Consider the following 13,296-nt stretch of genomic DNA (forward strand, 5'->3'; position numbering starts at 1 on the left):
GGGGGGGGGGGGGGGGGGTTATGATTTTGTTCTGCTGAATTAGGGTTTCGATTTGTGAAAATTGTGATATTGATTGAATTGTACTGATTTGATTATGTTATTATCTTCCACCAGCTGGACAGGTTCATACCCAACAGATCAGCTATGGATTTCGATTATGCACACTACGCCCTTATGGAAGCGAGAAAAGGTAAGGATCAATCAGAAACGGTAAGTTCACCATCCAAGGAGGCCTACAGGAAGCAGTTGGCTGAGACCATGAACCTCAACCACACCCGGATCCTTGCCTTCAGAAACAAACCCCAAGCTCCTGTAGATCTTCGTCCCACGGATCACTCTGCTTCTCTTCACCAGCAGCCTAAATCTGTAAAGCCTCGCAGATACATTCCTCAGGTATGTTATGTTTTTGATTATTGAGTTTGAAAGAAAAGAACCCACTTACTTGTTGCTTTGGAGTTTGTATTGATCTGACTGTTGTTATTCTCTGTGTTGTAATTATAGACTTCTGAGAGAACCTTGGATGCACCTGACATTGTGGATGATTTCTACCTCAACTTGCTTGACTGGGGAAGTGCAAATGTCTTAGCCATAGCCTTGGACCACACTGTCTACTTATGGGATGCTTCCACTGGTTCTACTTCTGAGCTTGTCACCATTGATGAAGAGAAAGGACCTGTCACAAGTATCAATTGGGCACCTGACGGTCGTCATGTTGCAGTTGGACTCAACAACTCTGAAGTCCAGCTCTGGGATTCTGCTTCCAACCGTCAAGTAATTACTCAAATCCCTTTCTCTTCTGTTTAGATATCATAACCTTGTTGTCATGTTTTAACCCTTGACCTAATGTGTTTATCATATTTCTGCAGCTGAGAACATTGAATGGTTGCCACCAATCAAGAGTAGGATCATTGGCGTGGAACAATCACATCCTGACTACTGGAGGAATGGACGGGCAGATTGTCAACAACGATGTACGGATCAGATCACATATTGTGGAAACTTACCGAGGTCACACTCAAGAGGTTTGTGGTCTGAAGTGGTCAGGATCTGGACAGCAACTAGCGAGTGGTGGCAACGACAATGTGGTACACATTTGGGATCGTTCTGTCGCCTCCTCAAACTCAACTACGCAATGGCTGCACAGGCTCGAAGAACATACATCTGCCGTGAAAGCTCTTGCGTGGTGCCCTTTCCAAGCGAATTTGCTTGCAACTGGTGGTGGCGGTGGAGACAGGACCATCAAGTTCTGGAATACTCACACCGGGGCTTGCCTGAATTCAGTAGACACTGGTTCCCAAGTTTGTTCGTTGTTATGGAGCAAGAATGAAAGAGAGTTGCTTAGCTCACATGGATTTACTCAGAATCAGCTTACACTTTGGAAGTACCCATCCATGGTGAAAATGGCTGAGCTCACCGGTCATACATCAAGAGTCTTATATATGGCCCAGGTAAATAGAAATCAAATATTCTTAATCTTTAGCCGCTAAATAGCTTTGTGTTGTGACGTATTTGGTCCTAAAAGTTGTGTGGTTTTGTTGTATTTCTTACAGAGTCCGGATGGTTGTACCGTGGCTTCAGCAGCAGGTGACGAAACTCTGAGATTTTGGAATGTTTTTGGAGTACCAGAGACCACCAAAAAAGCTGCTCCAAAAACTGCTCCGGAGCCATTTTCTCATGTGAATCGTATTCGTTGAAATTGTGAAGACTAACAACGAAAAGGAAACCCATCGACAGTTGTTAATACAGAAGCAAAAACATCTTTTTTTTTTTCCGGATTCATTCTTCATGAACTGTATTGAGAAGAAAGGAGTAGTTTGTACAATTTTATATTTGTGAATTGTTGAGTCAAACTTAATTGCTTTGCAGAAAGCTGAATAGGAAGATTTTATTTTTCATGTGTCAGATGATACAAGAACTATGCACACATTATATGGTTAGAAAGCTTCATCAATCTTGAAACCACATTAATTTTTATCAGCTTTCGGCGGGTGGCAGATGGCTTTGCGAGACCTAGACTTCCCTCACCGTGCGAGTACGATTACTAGTGGAATCATATATGCTTCTCTAAAGTTGACATATGATTGCTTGCAAGACAAGAAGATGAAACAATGCTTTTTGTTATGTGCTTCGTATCCCGGGGGTTGCATAATCAAGGTAAAAGAAGTTGTGTGCCTTATGGTGGCTAAAGGAATTATTGAAGATTGCGAGGGTTGCCAACACGAGGGCCTTATGTTGGTTGAAGGCTTGAAAGACGTTTGTCTTCTAGAAGACGGTATTGACGATGAGACGGTTACAATGCACGAATTGATTCACGATTTCGCCCGATGGCTTATGTCCACAGACGAAGGAAACATTGAGCAAGAGGTGAAGCTAGATGATCAGTCCTCTCCCATGACAAATCCGTGATGTGATGATTGCTTCTTTGTATTAAACCATTGAGTGAGCTATTCGTTTTCATCCTTCCACTTGGATAAATTACAGCAGATTCTTTTACACTTGTCTTATAAGAGAGACAAGAGCACTACTGAATATGAATTTCCACATGTTGATATAAATTATCTTTGCAATATATATACTTTCTATTCATAATGGGGCTACGAAATTAGAGAACCAGACAAATAATGATAGCATTAGATTGTCGATATTCATCTTCATTACAAATATCAAGTTTTTGGCTTCTTAGCCATCACATTTGAACTTGTGACTAAGAAATTTTCTTTCTTGTCTGAGCTTCTCTCATCATCAGACAACACAAGAAGAATGTCACTATACCAAGAAGCAGCAGTTGAATCTCTACTCCTGTTCACTCCTTTTCCACACCACTTTCTTGAACTTCTTCCTAGTTTGGGAGAAAAAAAGTATAGAATAGCTATCAAAATTGGATAATTAGCAGTGGAATCCAAACAGAAGATATTAAGAAGGCAATCTTACCACTATAGGCGACATAAAGACCTTTCGGAGCTTAGAAGACTGAGGGTCATAAATCATAACCTCCTGTGCAAAAAGTTTCTTTGCTAAGAATCAGAACTGGCGAGCAAGTCTTTGTTTGGGAAATGTCTGTAACGCTTGATGATGAATCATCAAATGGTTTCCTCCAGTTACAGCTCTCAATCACATTCTTGCTTTCATTTGCTTGATCACTCTTGCTTGAAACTCCACAATGAGGCGGTTCACTTTTGGAATTAGCTGGAAGAATACTTGGATCATGACCTTTGTGGAGATTATAAAGCAATTCTAAGATGTATCTACGCTTAAGTGAAGCTTCTTTTGCAGGAAACCAATTCCTAGTTAGATGAATAGAAGCAGAAAATAAGTTAAACCATCCCATCCAAATCACTGTTTCTCGGTACGTATCACAAGAAAAATGAAGATCTTTGCACAAGTTGAATTATTTACACAAGTAAAAGCACCTACACTACAACTCAATAAAGAAAGACTCCATATTGAACGTAAATAAGATTCTAAAAGTTTGTATCAATTTTCTAAAATATTAATTCTTGAAAGAGGTAAAATAATTGCCAGAACTAAATACTGAACTTAATTAGATTCTCAAATGCATGTTTCAATAGTCACTCTTTAAAGTAGTACGCTAAAAAACGATCTGCTTAATATGGCACAGTAAATTTAGTATGTCAGATGCAACTTCATCATATCCAAGGAGATGGAAACAAGACTACTTACCAAATTTTCTGATCTTGTGATAAGGGATGGATTGAATTTAGCAGGAGCTTGAGCCACAAAAAGATCCACATATCTGCGGGAGCTGAAATTGTCAAATGAAGCAATAGCATCAGAAAAGCCACTGAAGAAATTCACAAAAAGTTCACAATGAAAATATCAGTTGATTCCACTAGAATAGTAACATGTTTTTTTCGAAGATAACCGAACAGCCAAAACTGATTTGATATGTTAGACACAAACAAGTCTACAGAACCCAGCTTCACCTATGACCTATTAAGCTCATCAAAATTTTCATCTATAGAACGCATACATGCAGGAGTACTATGTACACAAAGATTATCTAGAACCAAGGGTTTACAACATTAATTACAGAACTATATTTAGATGACCAAATAGACAAAAGATCAAGGAAATGGTGATCGCAGCATACAGCCACATAGCAACTAAAAATTAAACTACAAATTAAGTAATTTCTGATCTAACTCACACTAGCAACTAAAAATTTGAAACCCTACAGGGCACATAGCATAGAACAAATTGTCATCATTTGCAGTAGAGTAACTGTTCCCCAAGATGTAGTTTTTGGTAATTTTACCTTCAACATCAATAACTACGCAGTCCAGTTCTTTACTCTCACGCTCGCTCAGGGTGTTCTTCCCAACTGCAATCGAAAAAAACATCAAAAAAGAAGTGAATAACAAAATCGATACAAGAATTGAATGGGGAAGATTCGGAGAAGAAGACACTTACAGCATCGAAGGAAGTCATACTTATCGAATCGACTTCCTTTTTACTGCGGGATTGAACTGACCGGAGACTCATCGGCACCAGAATAATACTGAGTTCCGACGGCTAGAGAGGGTTCGAGGATGATGCATATCACCACGAGAGAATGAATTTGAATTTGGCTTTCGAATTCTCTTAGTAGTTTGTTTGACTTTTTTTTTGGTATGATTCGATTTTGAAATTTCAAATTGATTTTAAAATCGTACCGAACCGAACCGATCCGATACTCTGAGAAGGAAGACAGCTGTTCCCGGTTCGAGGGACATTGTCGGTTTGATGTTAAAACCGTATGTATACTAGTATTATGCTCAAAAAATGTTTTTGGAAACATTTATTCATATCCAAACCAGTTTTGTTAACTCTCTCTAATATTCTTATAACAAAACACAATTAAAATTTTTTAAATATTCATATATATAAGTTCTATAATTAATATAGATATTTAGAAGATTTCTTCCAGATTAAAAGAAAAAATATTCTTTTCTAATCTCTTTTTGATTTTAAAATTTAAATGTAGTGAATCATTATTATATAATACAGAATGTTAATAAACTGTATTTTTTCTGCATTTATTGTGATTTGTATTTTTTAAAACGAACAGATATTACTCAATTAATAGAAAAAGTGTGTGTTCAACATACATATATATAAAATTTACCGTATATAGTAAATTGTCAAATTTTAAGAAGTTTATAATTTATAACTCATATATCTAAACTTAATAAAAAAATTTAAAATTATGAATATTAAAACATATTAAATTTTCAAAATAATACAAAAGAGTTATATATTGCATACTCGACATGACATGATTGAATTGATAATACTCAAAAATAAAATATGATTAATATGATAACTTCAATATAGGTTAAATATTCCTTTTACTATTTTAACAACACCAATATAAAATATGTTGAATTAAACTGATTTAATTAAAATTGTATTAAATATGTCGAATGGAACTCGTATTGATGAGATTCCTATTTGGTTGAATATGATTAATAACCTAACGCATCTTTATCTGCGCGATACAAGTAACCTGGTGACTATTCCCAGTGGAATATTCACCACGTTTTTGAAACTAGAAACATTGGACATGACACGAAGTGGTTATCAGTGGAGAAGTAAGGAACAAGCCAGCAGCATGGGCCAAGCAGCTGTGGAAGAGTTATGGATACTTGAAAGCTTAAAAGCTGTTTTCATATGGGTTAAAGACGTTGAGTTTTTTACTGCTGATTGTGTGTCTCAGATAAAGAAGTAGCGGAATTTCAGGTTCCATATTGGTGGAGATGGAAAAGCTGAGAATTATCATCATAATGATAAGGCAGTAATCTTCGATCACCTTGATGTCTCAGCGTCATCTATTAGACCCTTGATAAAAGTTGTTAGATCTGCTCAGTTTATAAGCTGCAAGAATGTAGGTACTGCGTTGAACCAGTTGGCAACTGATAGTGAATACAAGGTTCAGGTAAAGACTTATTATCTGTTGAATGTCTTTGGATATTTCATTCAAGAACATAGAGAGAATAAAAATTGATCTAAGGTTTTTTGTGTCTCGGGCAGTGCCTCTCCAGCTCAGAACGTAGAAAAATTGGTCAACGTGGATTTCAATTGGCTTATACCGGATTATTGCACTTTTGCTACATATCTATTTATATCTCCGCTTAGCTACTTAAATAAAGATTTTGGATATTTCTCACAAATAGCATTAACATAAATTTTGTTTCTAAATTTAGCACCAAATATCGTATTAACAGGTAAAATTACGAAAAAATCTTGTCATATTAAAGATTTATAGAAGATTTAAATAAAGATTTAATTATATTACTATATAATCAAATTCTTACAATGAGATAATACTAAACCAAATAAATAAAAAATAATTAAAGATTTGGTAGAGGAAAATAAAAGAAACGAATATAAATTTTTAGGTAAATAAATTTAGAAAGTGAAACTAAAAATTAATGTATCACATTGATAGGTAATTAATAAAGATATATCTTGAATTTGTTGACAATGAAATATATAAAAAATGGGGAAAAATGCCACAAAATCCCAAAGTTTCAAAAATGGGACAAAATAATCTCCAACTTTGGAGATGTCATTTTAATCCCCAACTTTGGGTTGACTTATCCAGAAAATATGAAACTTTCTTTGACCTCGCCGTTTTAGGCACGCGGTTAAATTTCCGTTAGAAGCTAATAGACGGGGTTAATAAACCGTTAACGGCTACCGTTTAGCCAAAATGACGACGACTTATAAACGAAAAAATTCCCAAATTGAATCCAATTCTCGAATCGAAACCATAATCCCTAACCCTAAAAAAAATTCCCAATTCTCTCAAATTCTCTCGAGTTCTCTTCATGGCGAGGACCCGTGGAGGAAAGAACACTTTTGTTCCGCCGCGGCGGTCGTTGCGATTGACGATGAATACTCCAGAGAAAGACTCGATTCAAACAAGATCTGAAGCCGAGACGGTTAGGATTATGTCTGATACTGAGGCGGATCGAATCGAAGAGATGAGTGTGAAGGATGGACCTGAGGCTGATCGAATCGAAGAGTAGAATGAGAAGGATGGTCCTGATTGTCCTGAGGCTGAGCGATTCATAGAGGAGAAGAATGAGAACAATGGACTTGAGGCGGAACGAATCGAAGTGGAGACTGAGAAGGATGGTCCTGAGATGGATCGAATCGAAGTGGAGACTGCGAAGGATGGTCCGGCTGAGCGATCCCTAGAGGAGACAACCAAAGATCGAAACAGTAAGGCAGTTCCTAAACGTAAACAAAAAAGGAAGATTGTTGAAGATATCGAAGATGATCGTGGGGCAGTGAGTGGAGATGATTGTGAGGTTGTTGGTGATGAGGTTAGATATGCAGCAGAGGTAACCGTGAAGAAGATCTTGAAGATCAAAGATGGAGCATTGTAGCGGTTCCAGAACGATATTGCGAGCCAAATGTAGATACTATAGAAGAAAGAGACGACAGTAATATTGGTATAGAGGAACAGAATTGGGATGATTTTGAAGCTGAATTTGGGCCGGATGCGAGAGAGGACGATGGAGACGAGAGTGATGGAGATGATAGTGGAGATGATATATGGGATGAGGAGAGGATTCCTGATCCTCTTTAATTCAGTGACGATGATGAAGATTGCGACGAAGAATGTGCTGCTCCACAAGATGAAGACCCGGAAGAGATTCTGAGTTTGGGTAGAACTTTCAATGGTCCAGATGAGTTCAAGATTGTTGTGCTAAGGTATTCACTAAAGACTAGATACGATATTAAGTTGTATAGGTCACAGAGTATGAAAGTTGGTGCTAAGTGCTCGTCGACTGATGTTAAGTGTCCATGGAAATGCTATTGTTCTTATTCTAAGAAGAAACACAAGATGCAAGTGAAGATATACGATGGTGAGCATGCATGTGTGAGAACCGGATTCTCAAAGATGTTGAAGCGAGGGACAATTGCTTGGTTGTTTAGGGAGAGGTTGAGAAAAGATCTGAAAATTACCAAGCAACAGATGGTTGCAGAGATCAAGAGAGAGTACAACTTTGAACTCACAGAAGACCAATGCTCCAAGGTGAAGACAATAGTTATGAAAGNGAGCATTGTAGCGGTTCCAGAACGATATTGCGAGCCAAATGTAGATACTATAGAAGAAAGAGACGACAGTAATATTGGTATAGAGGAACAGAATTGGGATGATTTTGAAGCTGAATTTGGGCCGGATGCGAGAGAGGACGATGGAGACGAGAGTGATGGAGATGATAGTGGAGATGATATATGGGATGAGGAGAGGATTCCTGATCCTCTTTAATTCAGTGACGATGATGAAGATTGCGACGAAGAATGTGCTGCTCCACAAGATGAAGACCCGGAAGAGATTCTGAGTTTGGGTAGAACTTTCAATGGTCCAGATGAGTTCAAGATTGTTGTGCTAAGGTATTCTCTGAAGACTAGATACGATATTAAGTTGTATAGGTCACAGAGTATGAAAATTGGTGCTAAGTGCTCGTCGACTGATGTTAAGTGTCCATGGAGATGCTATTGTTCTTATTCTAAGAAGAAACACAAGATGCAAGTGAAGATATACGATGGTGAGCATGCATGTGTGAGGTCCGGATTCTCAAAGATGTTGAAGCGAGGGACAATTGCTTGGTTGTTTAGGGAGAGGTTGAGAAAGGATCCGAAAATTACCAAGCAACAGATGGTTGCAGAGATCAAGAGAGAGTACAACTTCGAAGTCACAGAAGACCAATGCTCCAAGGCGAAGACAATAGTTATGAAAGAAAAAAAAGTGACTCATGAAGAACATTTTGCTCGAATATGGGATTATCAAGCTGAGATCTTCCGATCTAATCCGGAGACTGCCTTTGAGATTGAGACTATACCTGGAACAACTGTTGGCAGCCTANAGATGATAGTGGAGATGATATATGGGATGAGGAGAGGATTCCTGATCCTCTTTAATTCAGTGACGATGATGAAGATTGCGACGAAGAATGTGCTGCTCCACAAGATGAAGACCCGGAAGAGATTCTGAGTTTGGGTAGAACTTTCAATGGTCCAGATGAGTTCAAGATTGTTGTGCTAAGGTATTCACTAAAGACTAGATACGATATTAAGTTGTATAGGTCACAGAGTATGAAAGTTGGTGCTAAGTGCTCGTCGACTGATGTTAAGTGTCCATGGAAATGCTATTGTTCTTATTCTAAGAAGAAACACAAGATGCAAGTGAAGATATACGATGGTGAGCATGCATGTGTGAGAACCGGNACTCAACCACACAATGGCTGCACAGGCTTGAGGAACATACATCTGCTGTGAAAGCTCTTGCGTGGTGCCCTTTCCAAGCGAATTTGCTTGCTACTGGTGGTGGTGGAGGAGACAGGACCATCAAGTTCTGGAACAGTCACACCGGAGCTTGCCTGAATTCAGTAGACACTGGTTCCCAAGTTTGTTCGTTGTTATGGAGCAAGAATGAAAGAGAGTTGCTTAGTTCACATGGGTTTACACAGAATCAGCTTACACTTTGGAAGTACCCATCCATGGTGAAAATGGCTGAGCTCACCGGTCATACATCAGAGTTCTATATATGGCCTAGGTAATTTCATCAATTTCTTTTTAGGTGGTGAAAGTACTCTTAAGTCTTTCAGGTATTTTGTCCTAAAACTCGTGTTCTTTGTTATGTTTTCTACAGAGTCCAGATGGTTGTACTGTAGCTTCAGCAGCAGGAGACGAGACTCTGAGATTCTGGAATGTTTTTGGAGTACCAGAGACCGCCAAAAAAGCTGCTCCAAAAGCAGTTTCCGAGCCATTTTCTCACGTGAATCGTATTCGTTGAGACTAAACACAACAAGGAAACCCATTGATTGTTACATAAAGAAAGAAACTATTTTTTTATTACTAAAGGATTCATTCTTTGTGAACTGTATTGACAAATAGAGATTGATTTTGTATATAAAGATTACTTGTATATATTGAAATCTGAATAGAAAGATTTTGATTTTATACTCTCTAAGGATATCCACTTTTACCATTCCTTAATATGTTTTTAGTACCTTCTCACTTTTGCCTTCTTTCGAGGGTCTGATGGTTATGCCAACTCCAGACTTAATTCAACGAAAGAGTGATATTGTCATATGTTTATAAATTGACTCATCGCCAATACAGTGATAAGGATTTTCAAATGTTTCTTAAGTCGTTGATGTTTGAAATATGGACAAGATTGAGTATTATAGTCACTAGTACTCTAATTATCGTGCTACTCTAAATTATTTAAATCAGCTCAGTTTTTACTGAAGAGTCATGATGAGTAGTTCAAGGCACTAATTCTTCTATCACAGTACCTTGAGGTATGCAAACATCTGTACAATTTGGGAGCCGAAAAATTGTATATTGAATATTTAAATCACTTGTTTTACCTTTGCACATTGGGAGGTTCTGAAATGAAGCTGCCAAGAATCATCACATTCTCAAAGCTGTCCAGGTAACAAAGTTCTGGATTCATTGAGTCATTGAGCACCAAGTGATTCCCAACTTTTAGTGATGTTACTTGTTAGCATATCTCAAGATAGCTTTTAACATGGATAGTGGCCTGGCTTAGTGTTGGCATTGACAAAGTTGTAGGGTTCAATTTTAAACAATATAAATGCCTAAGGATTGTTCGATAAATAACTTTGACATTGGCTAAGGCAGAAAATATTATTTACCGAACATCCTTAGGCATTTATATTATTTAAAATTAAACCCTACAATTTTGTCAATTGCAACACTAAGCCCAGACGACAAAGCTTCGTCGTTTTACTCATAAACCCTAGATCCGTCTATCTCAGCCGCGAATTATCTCCTTTGCTGAACATCCAGTAAAAAAATCCAACCAAGAGACAGAAACGGAGAAAGAGAAGGAGAGGAGAGATGGGAAAAGAGATCGAGTCCCCGCAGGAACAGAGCTCATACACTGTTGAGCAGCTCGTCGCCGTCAATCCTTTCAACCCTGAAATCTTACCCGATCTCGAAAACCACGTTAACGAGCAGGTTCCTTTTATCAATCGATTATGAGCATCGCTGGATTCTGATTTAGGAGTACATTGGAATGTGTTCAGCTTTCTGTTGTTGAAATCTTCTTCCATTGATTGTTTCGTTATGATTTTGTTTTAGGTTACATCGCAAACGTATAGTCTGGAAGCAAATCTATGCTTGCTTCGTCTTTATCAGGTACTGTAGTTGTTCGTATGATCATCATCATAACCATACCTGTCCAAAGTTAGTGTCTCCGATCGTTTACTGGTATTATTTCTTCTTATATGCAGTTTGAGCCTGAGCGCATGAATACTCATATCGTGGCTCAAATCTTGGTCAAGGTATATCTGGCTGACCACTTTCTGATTACTACCATTGTTTCTTGGCTTATGCATTACTCTCCCTGATTTTTTTTTCTCTTTTGTGAAGGCTCTTATGGCTATGCCAACTCCAGACTTCACCTTTGCCTCTTCTTGATTCCTGAGAGAGTGGTACGTTTCTTTCCCTTTTACTTCCTAATGGTTCCCTTTCATAGGGTTTATGAGTTGAATCATCGCCCAATTCAGGGATAGAAGATTTCTCAAATGTTTTTTCAGTTATTGATGATTGACAACTAGATAGGAATAGTTCAATCACCAGTACTCAATAAATTGTGCTACTCGAAATTAGTGAGCTCAGTCTTTGTTCTGAGAATTGATATACGCACCTGTTTGAATTGTGTTTTCAGCAAATGGAGGAGCAATTCAAGGCACTAATTGTTCTATCACACTACCTTGAGGTACGCTAACATCAGTATAAGTTTGGACTTGGGAGCAAGAAAGGTGTAGAATGGGTATTTAAAACACTTGTTTTGATTTTGCAGACTGGGAGGTTCCAACAGTTCTGGGATGAAGCTGCCAAGAACCGTCACATTTTCGAGGCTGTTCCAGGTAAACAAAATTCTGGATAATAAATAAATCGCCTAGTATTAAGAAAGTTTGAAGATTGGGATTAGTTATTGAAGGATAGAAATCGTCTAGAAATGCCAGCCACGTAAAAATTATTGATTACTGCTTTATGGTACTACTACTATCTATTCATTTTATGATTGTATGTGGATGTCTAATATGCAAGAGAATAAATGCAGGTTTTGAGCAAGCTATCCAAGCATATGCAAGTCACCTTCTTAGCTTAAGCTACCAAAAGGTTCCAAGATCTGTGCTTGCTGAGGTATGATGTTTGGTTTATGATTATTGACAGACAGCCAGACTAATTAATAGCATGATTAGCTTTAATCAATGGTAGAGTTTTGGATGTGAATTCTCTCGCTTTTTGTATACAGTATTACTTTCTTCCACATCATAGTTTATTAGTTTTAGTAATCTATTTTGTTAAACTTTTATTGTCGATACATGCCTTTGCTCACTAGTTGTGAAACATTTTGCACAGGCTGTTAACATGGATGGTGCATCTCTAGAAAAGTTCATTGAGCAGCAAGTGACTAACAGTGGATGGATTGTTGAGAAAGAGGATGGAAGTATTGTCTTACCGCAGAATGAATTTAACCATCCGGAGCTTAAGAAAAATACTGGTGAGAATGTTCCCTTGGAACACATCGCCCGCATCTTCCCAATCCTTGGTTGAACCAATATTATGAGGACACCTGCAAGTTTTCCTTCTGTCTCCGATGTTCTTGTCTTGTAAACACATTAAGACACTGATGTGAATTTGGGCACTGGCCTTCCTCTTTTGAGATTTTCTTTAAAATCAAGTAGAACTCAAAACTGTTCTTGAATCAATCTTTAGACAACCGGGAAAACAAAAAGGGTCTCTTGGTTTATAGGAATGGGCACGGCAAATGCATATATATAAAGGGTCGTTTGAGTTACAAGTATCATCATCTATATACTCGTTTAGTTGGATTGTCGTCCTCTCTCTTACACAGATCACATCCGAAGATTGACAGCCATCCATTTTGGAAGCTCACGTGTTTGACACCAAATCATCGTCACGTGCTTCTTTTCCTCCTTTCCCATGCACACATTTTGACTGCCTCCACCCTTTTTTTTTTTTCTTTCTTAAAATTTTGACTGATTTAAAAAATTAAAACTATATAATTAGTTAGATCATCTCGTATCTAAGATGTGATTTGCCTAATTAAGACAATAAACTTTTGATTCTTTTACGTAAGATAATCAGTATGTAAGCCAGCCGTATACAGACTTTTTTGAATTGTAATAACTGAACTATATTAATATTGAACCTATATATAAATATATATATATATATATATATATTTTTTAATATGGTCGACAACAATGAAGGAAG

The 13,296-nt window shown here is 37.7% G+C and overlaps 1 protein-coding gene, 1 long non-coding RNA gene and 1 pseudogene across 2 annotated transcripts in view; 2 read left to right on the forward strand and 1 right to left on the reverse strand.

Annotated features, from left to right (window-relative positions):
* Window positions 1-1,895, forward strand: part of LOC104716832 (cell division cycle 20.2, cofactor of APC complex-like) — a 2,511-nt gene extending 616 nt beyond the window's left edge. Inside the window, exons 2-5 of the mRNA XM_010434284.2 lie at window positions 115-393; window positions 502-771; window positions 867-1,448; window positions 1,551-1,895. Coding sequence (XP_010432586.1) covers window positions 115-393; window positions 502-771; window positions 867-1,448; window positions 1,551-1,694 — 1,275 coding nt within the window. The 3' untranslated portion in view covers window positions 1,695-1,895. The remainder of the gene's footprint in view (window positions 1-114; window positions 394-501; window positions 772-866; window positions 1,449-1,550) is intronic.
* On the reverse strand, window positions 2,618-4,555 carry LOC104716831. The gene is made up of 5 exons (XR_756146.2): window positions 4,432-4,555; window positions 4,277-4,342; window positions 3,682-3,763; window positions 2,932-3,284; window positions 2,618-2,839 (listed from the first exon to the last, which is right to left on the reverse strand). It is a non-coding gene; the product is annotated as an uncharacterized LOC104716831 (long non-coding RNA).
* LOC104716834 lies at window positions 10,796-12,767 on the forward strand (annotated as a pseudogene).

This window comes from Camelina sativa, chromosome 10 (genome assembly GCF_000633955.1).
Source record: "Camelina sativa cultivar DH55 chromosome 10, Cs, whole genome shotgun sequence".
Lineage (NCBI taxonomy): Eukaryota > Viridiplantae > Streptophyta > Magnoliopsida > Brassicales > Brassicaceae > Camelina > Camelina sativa.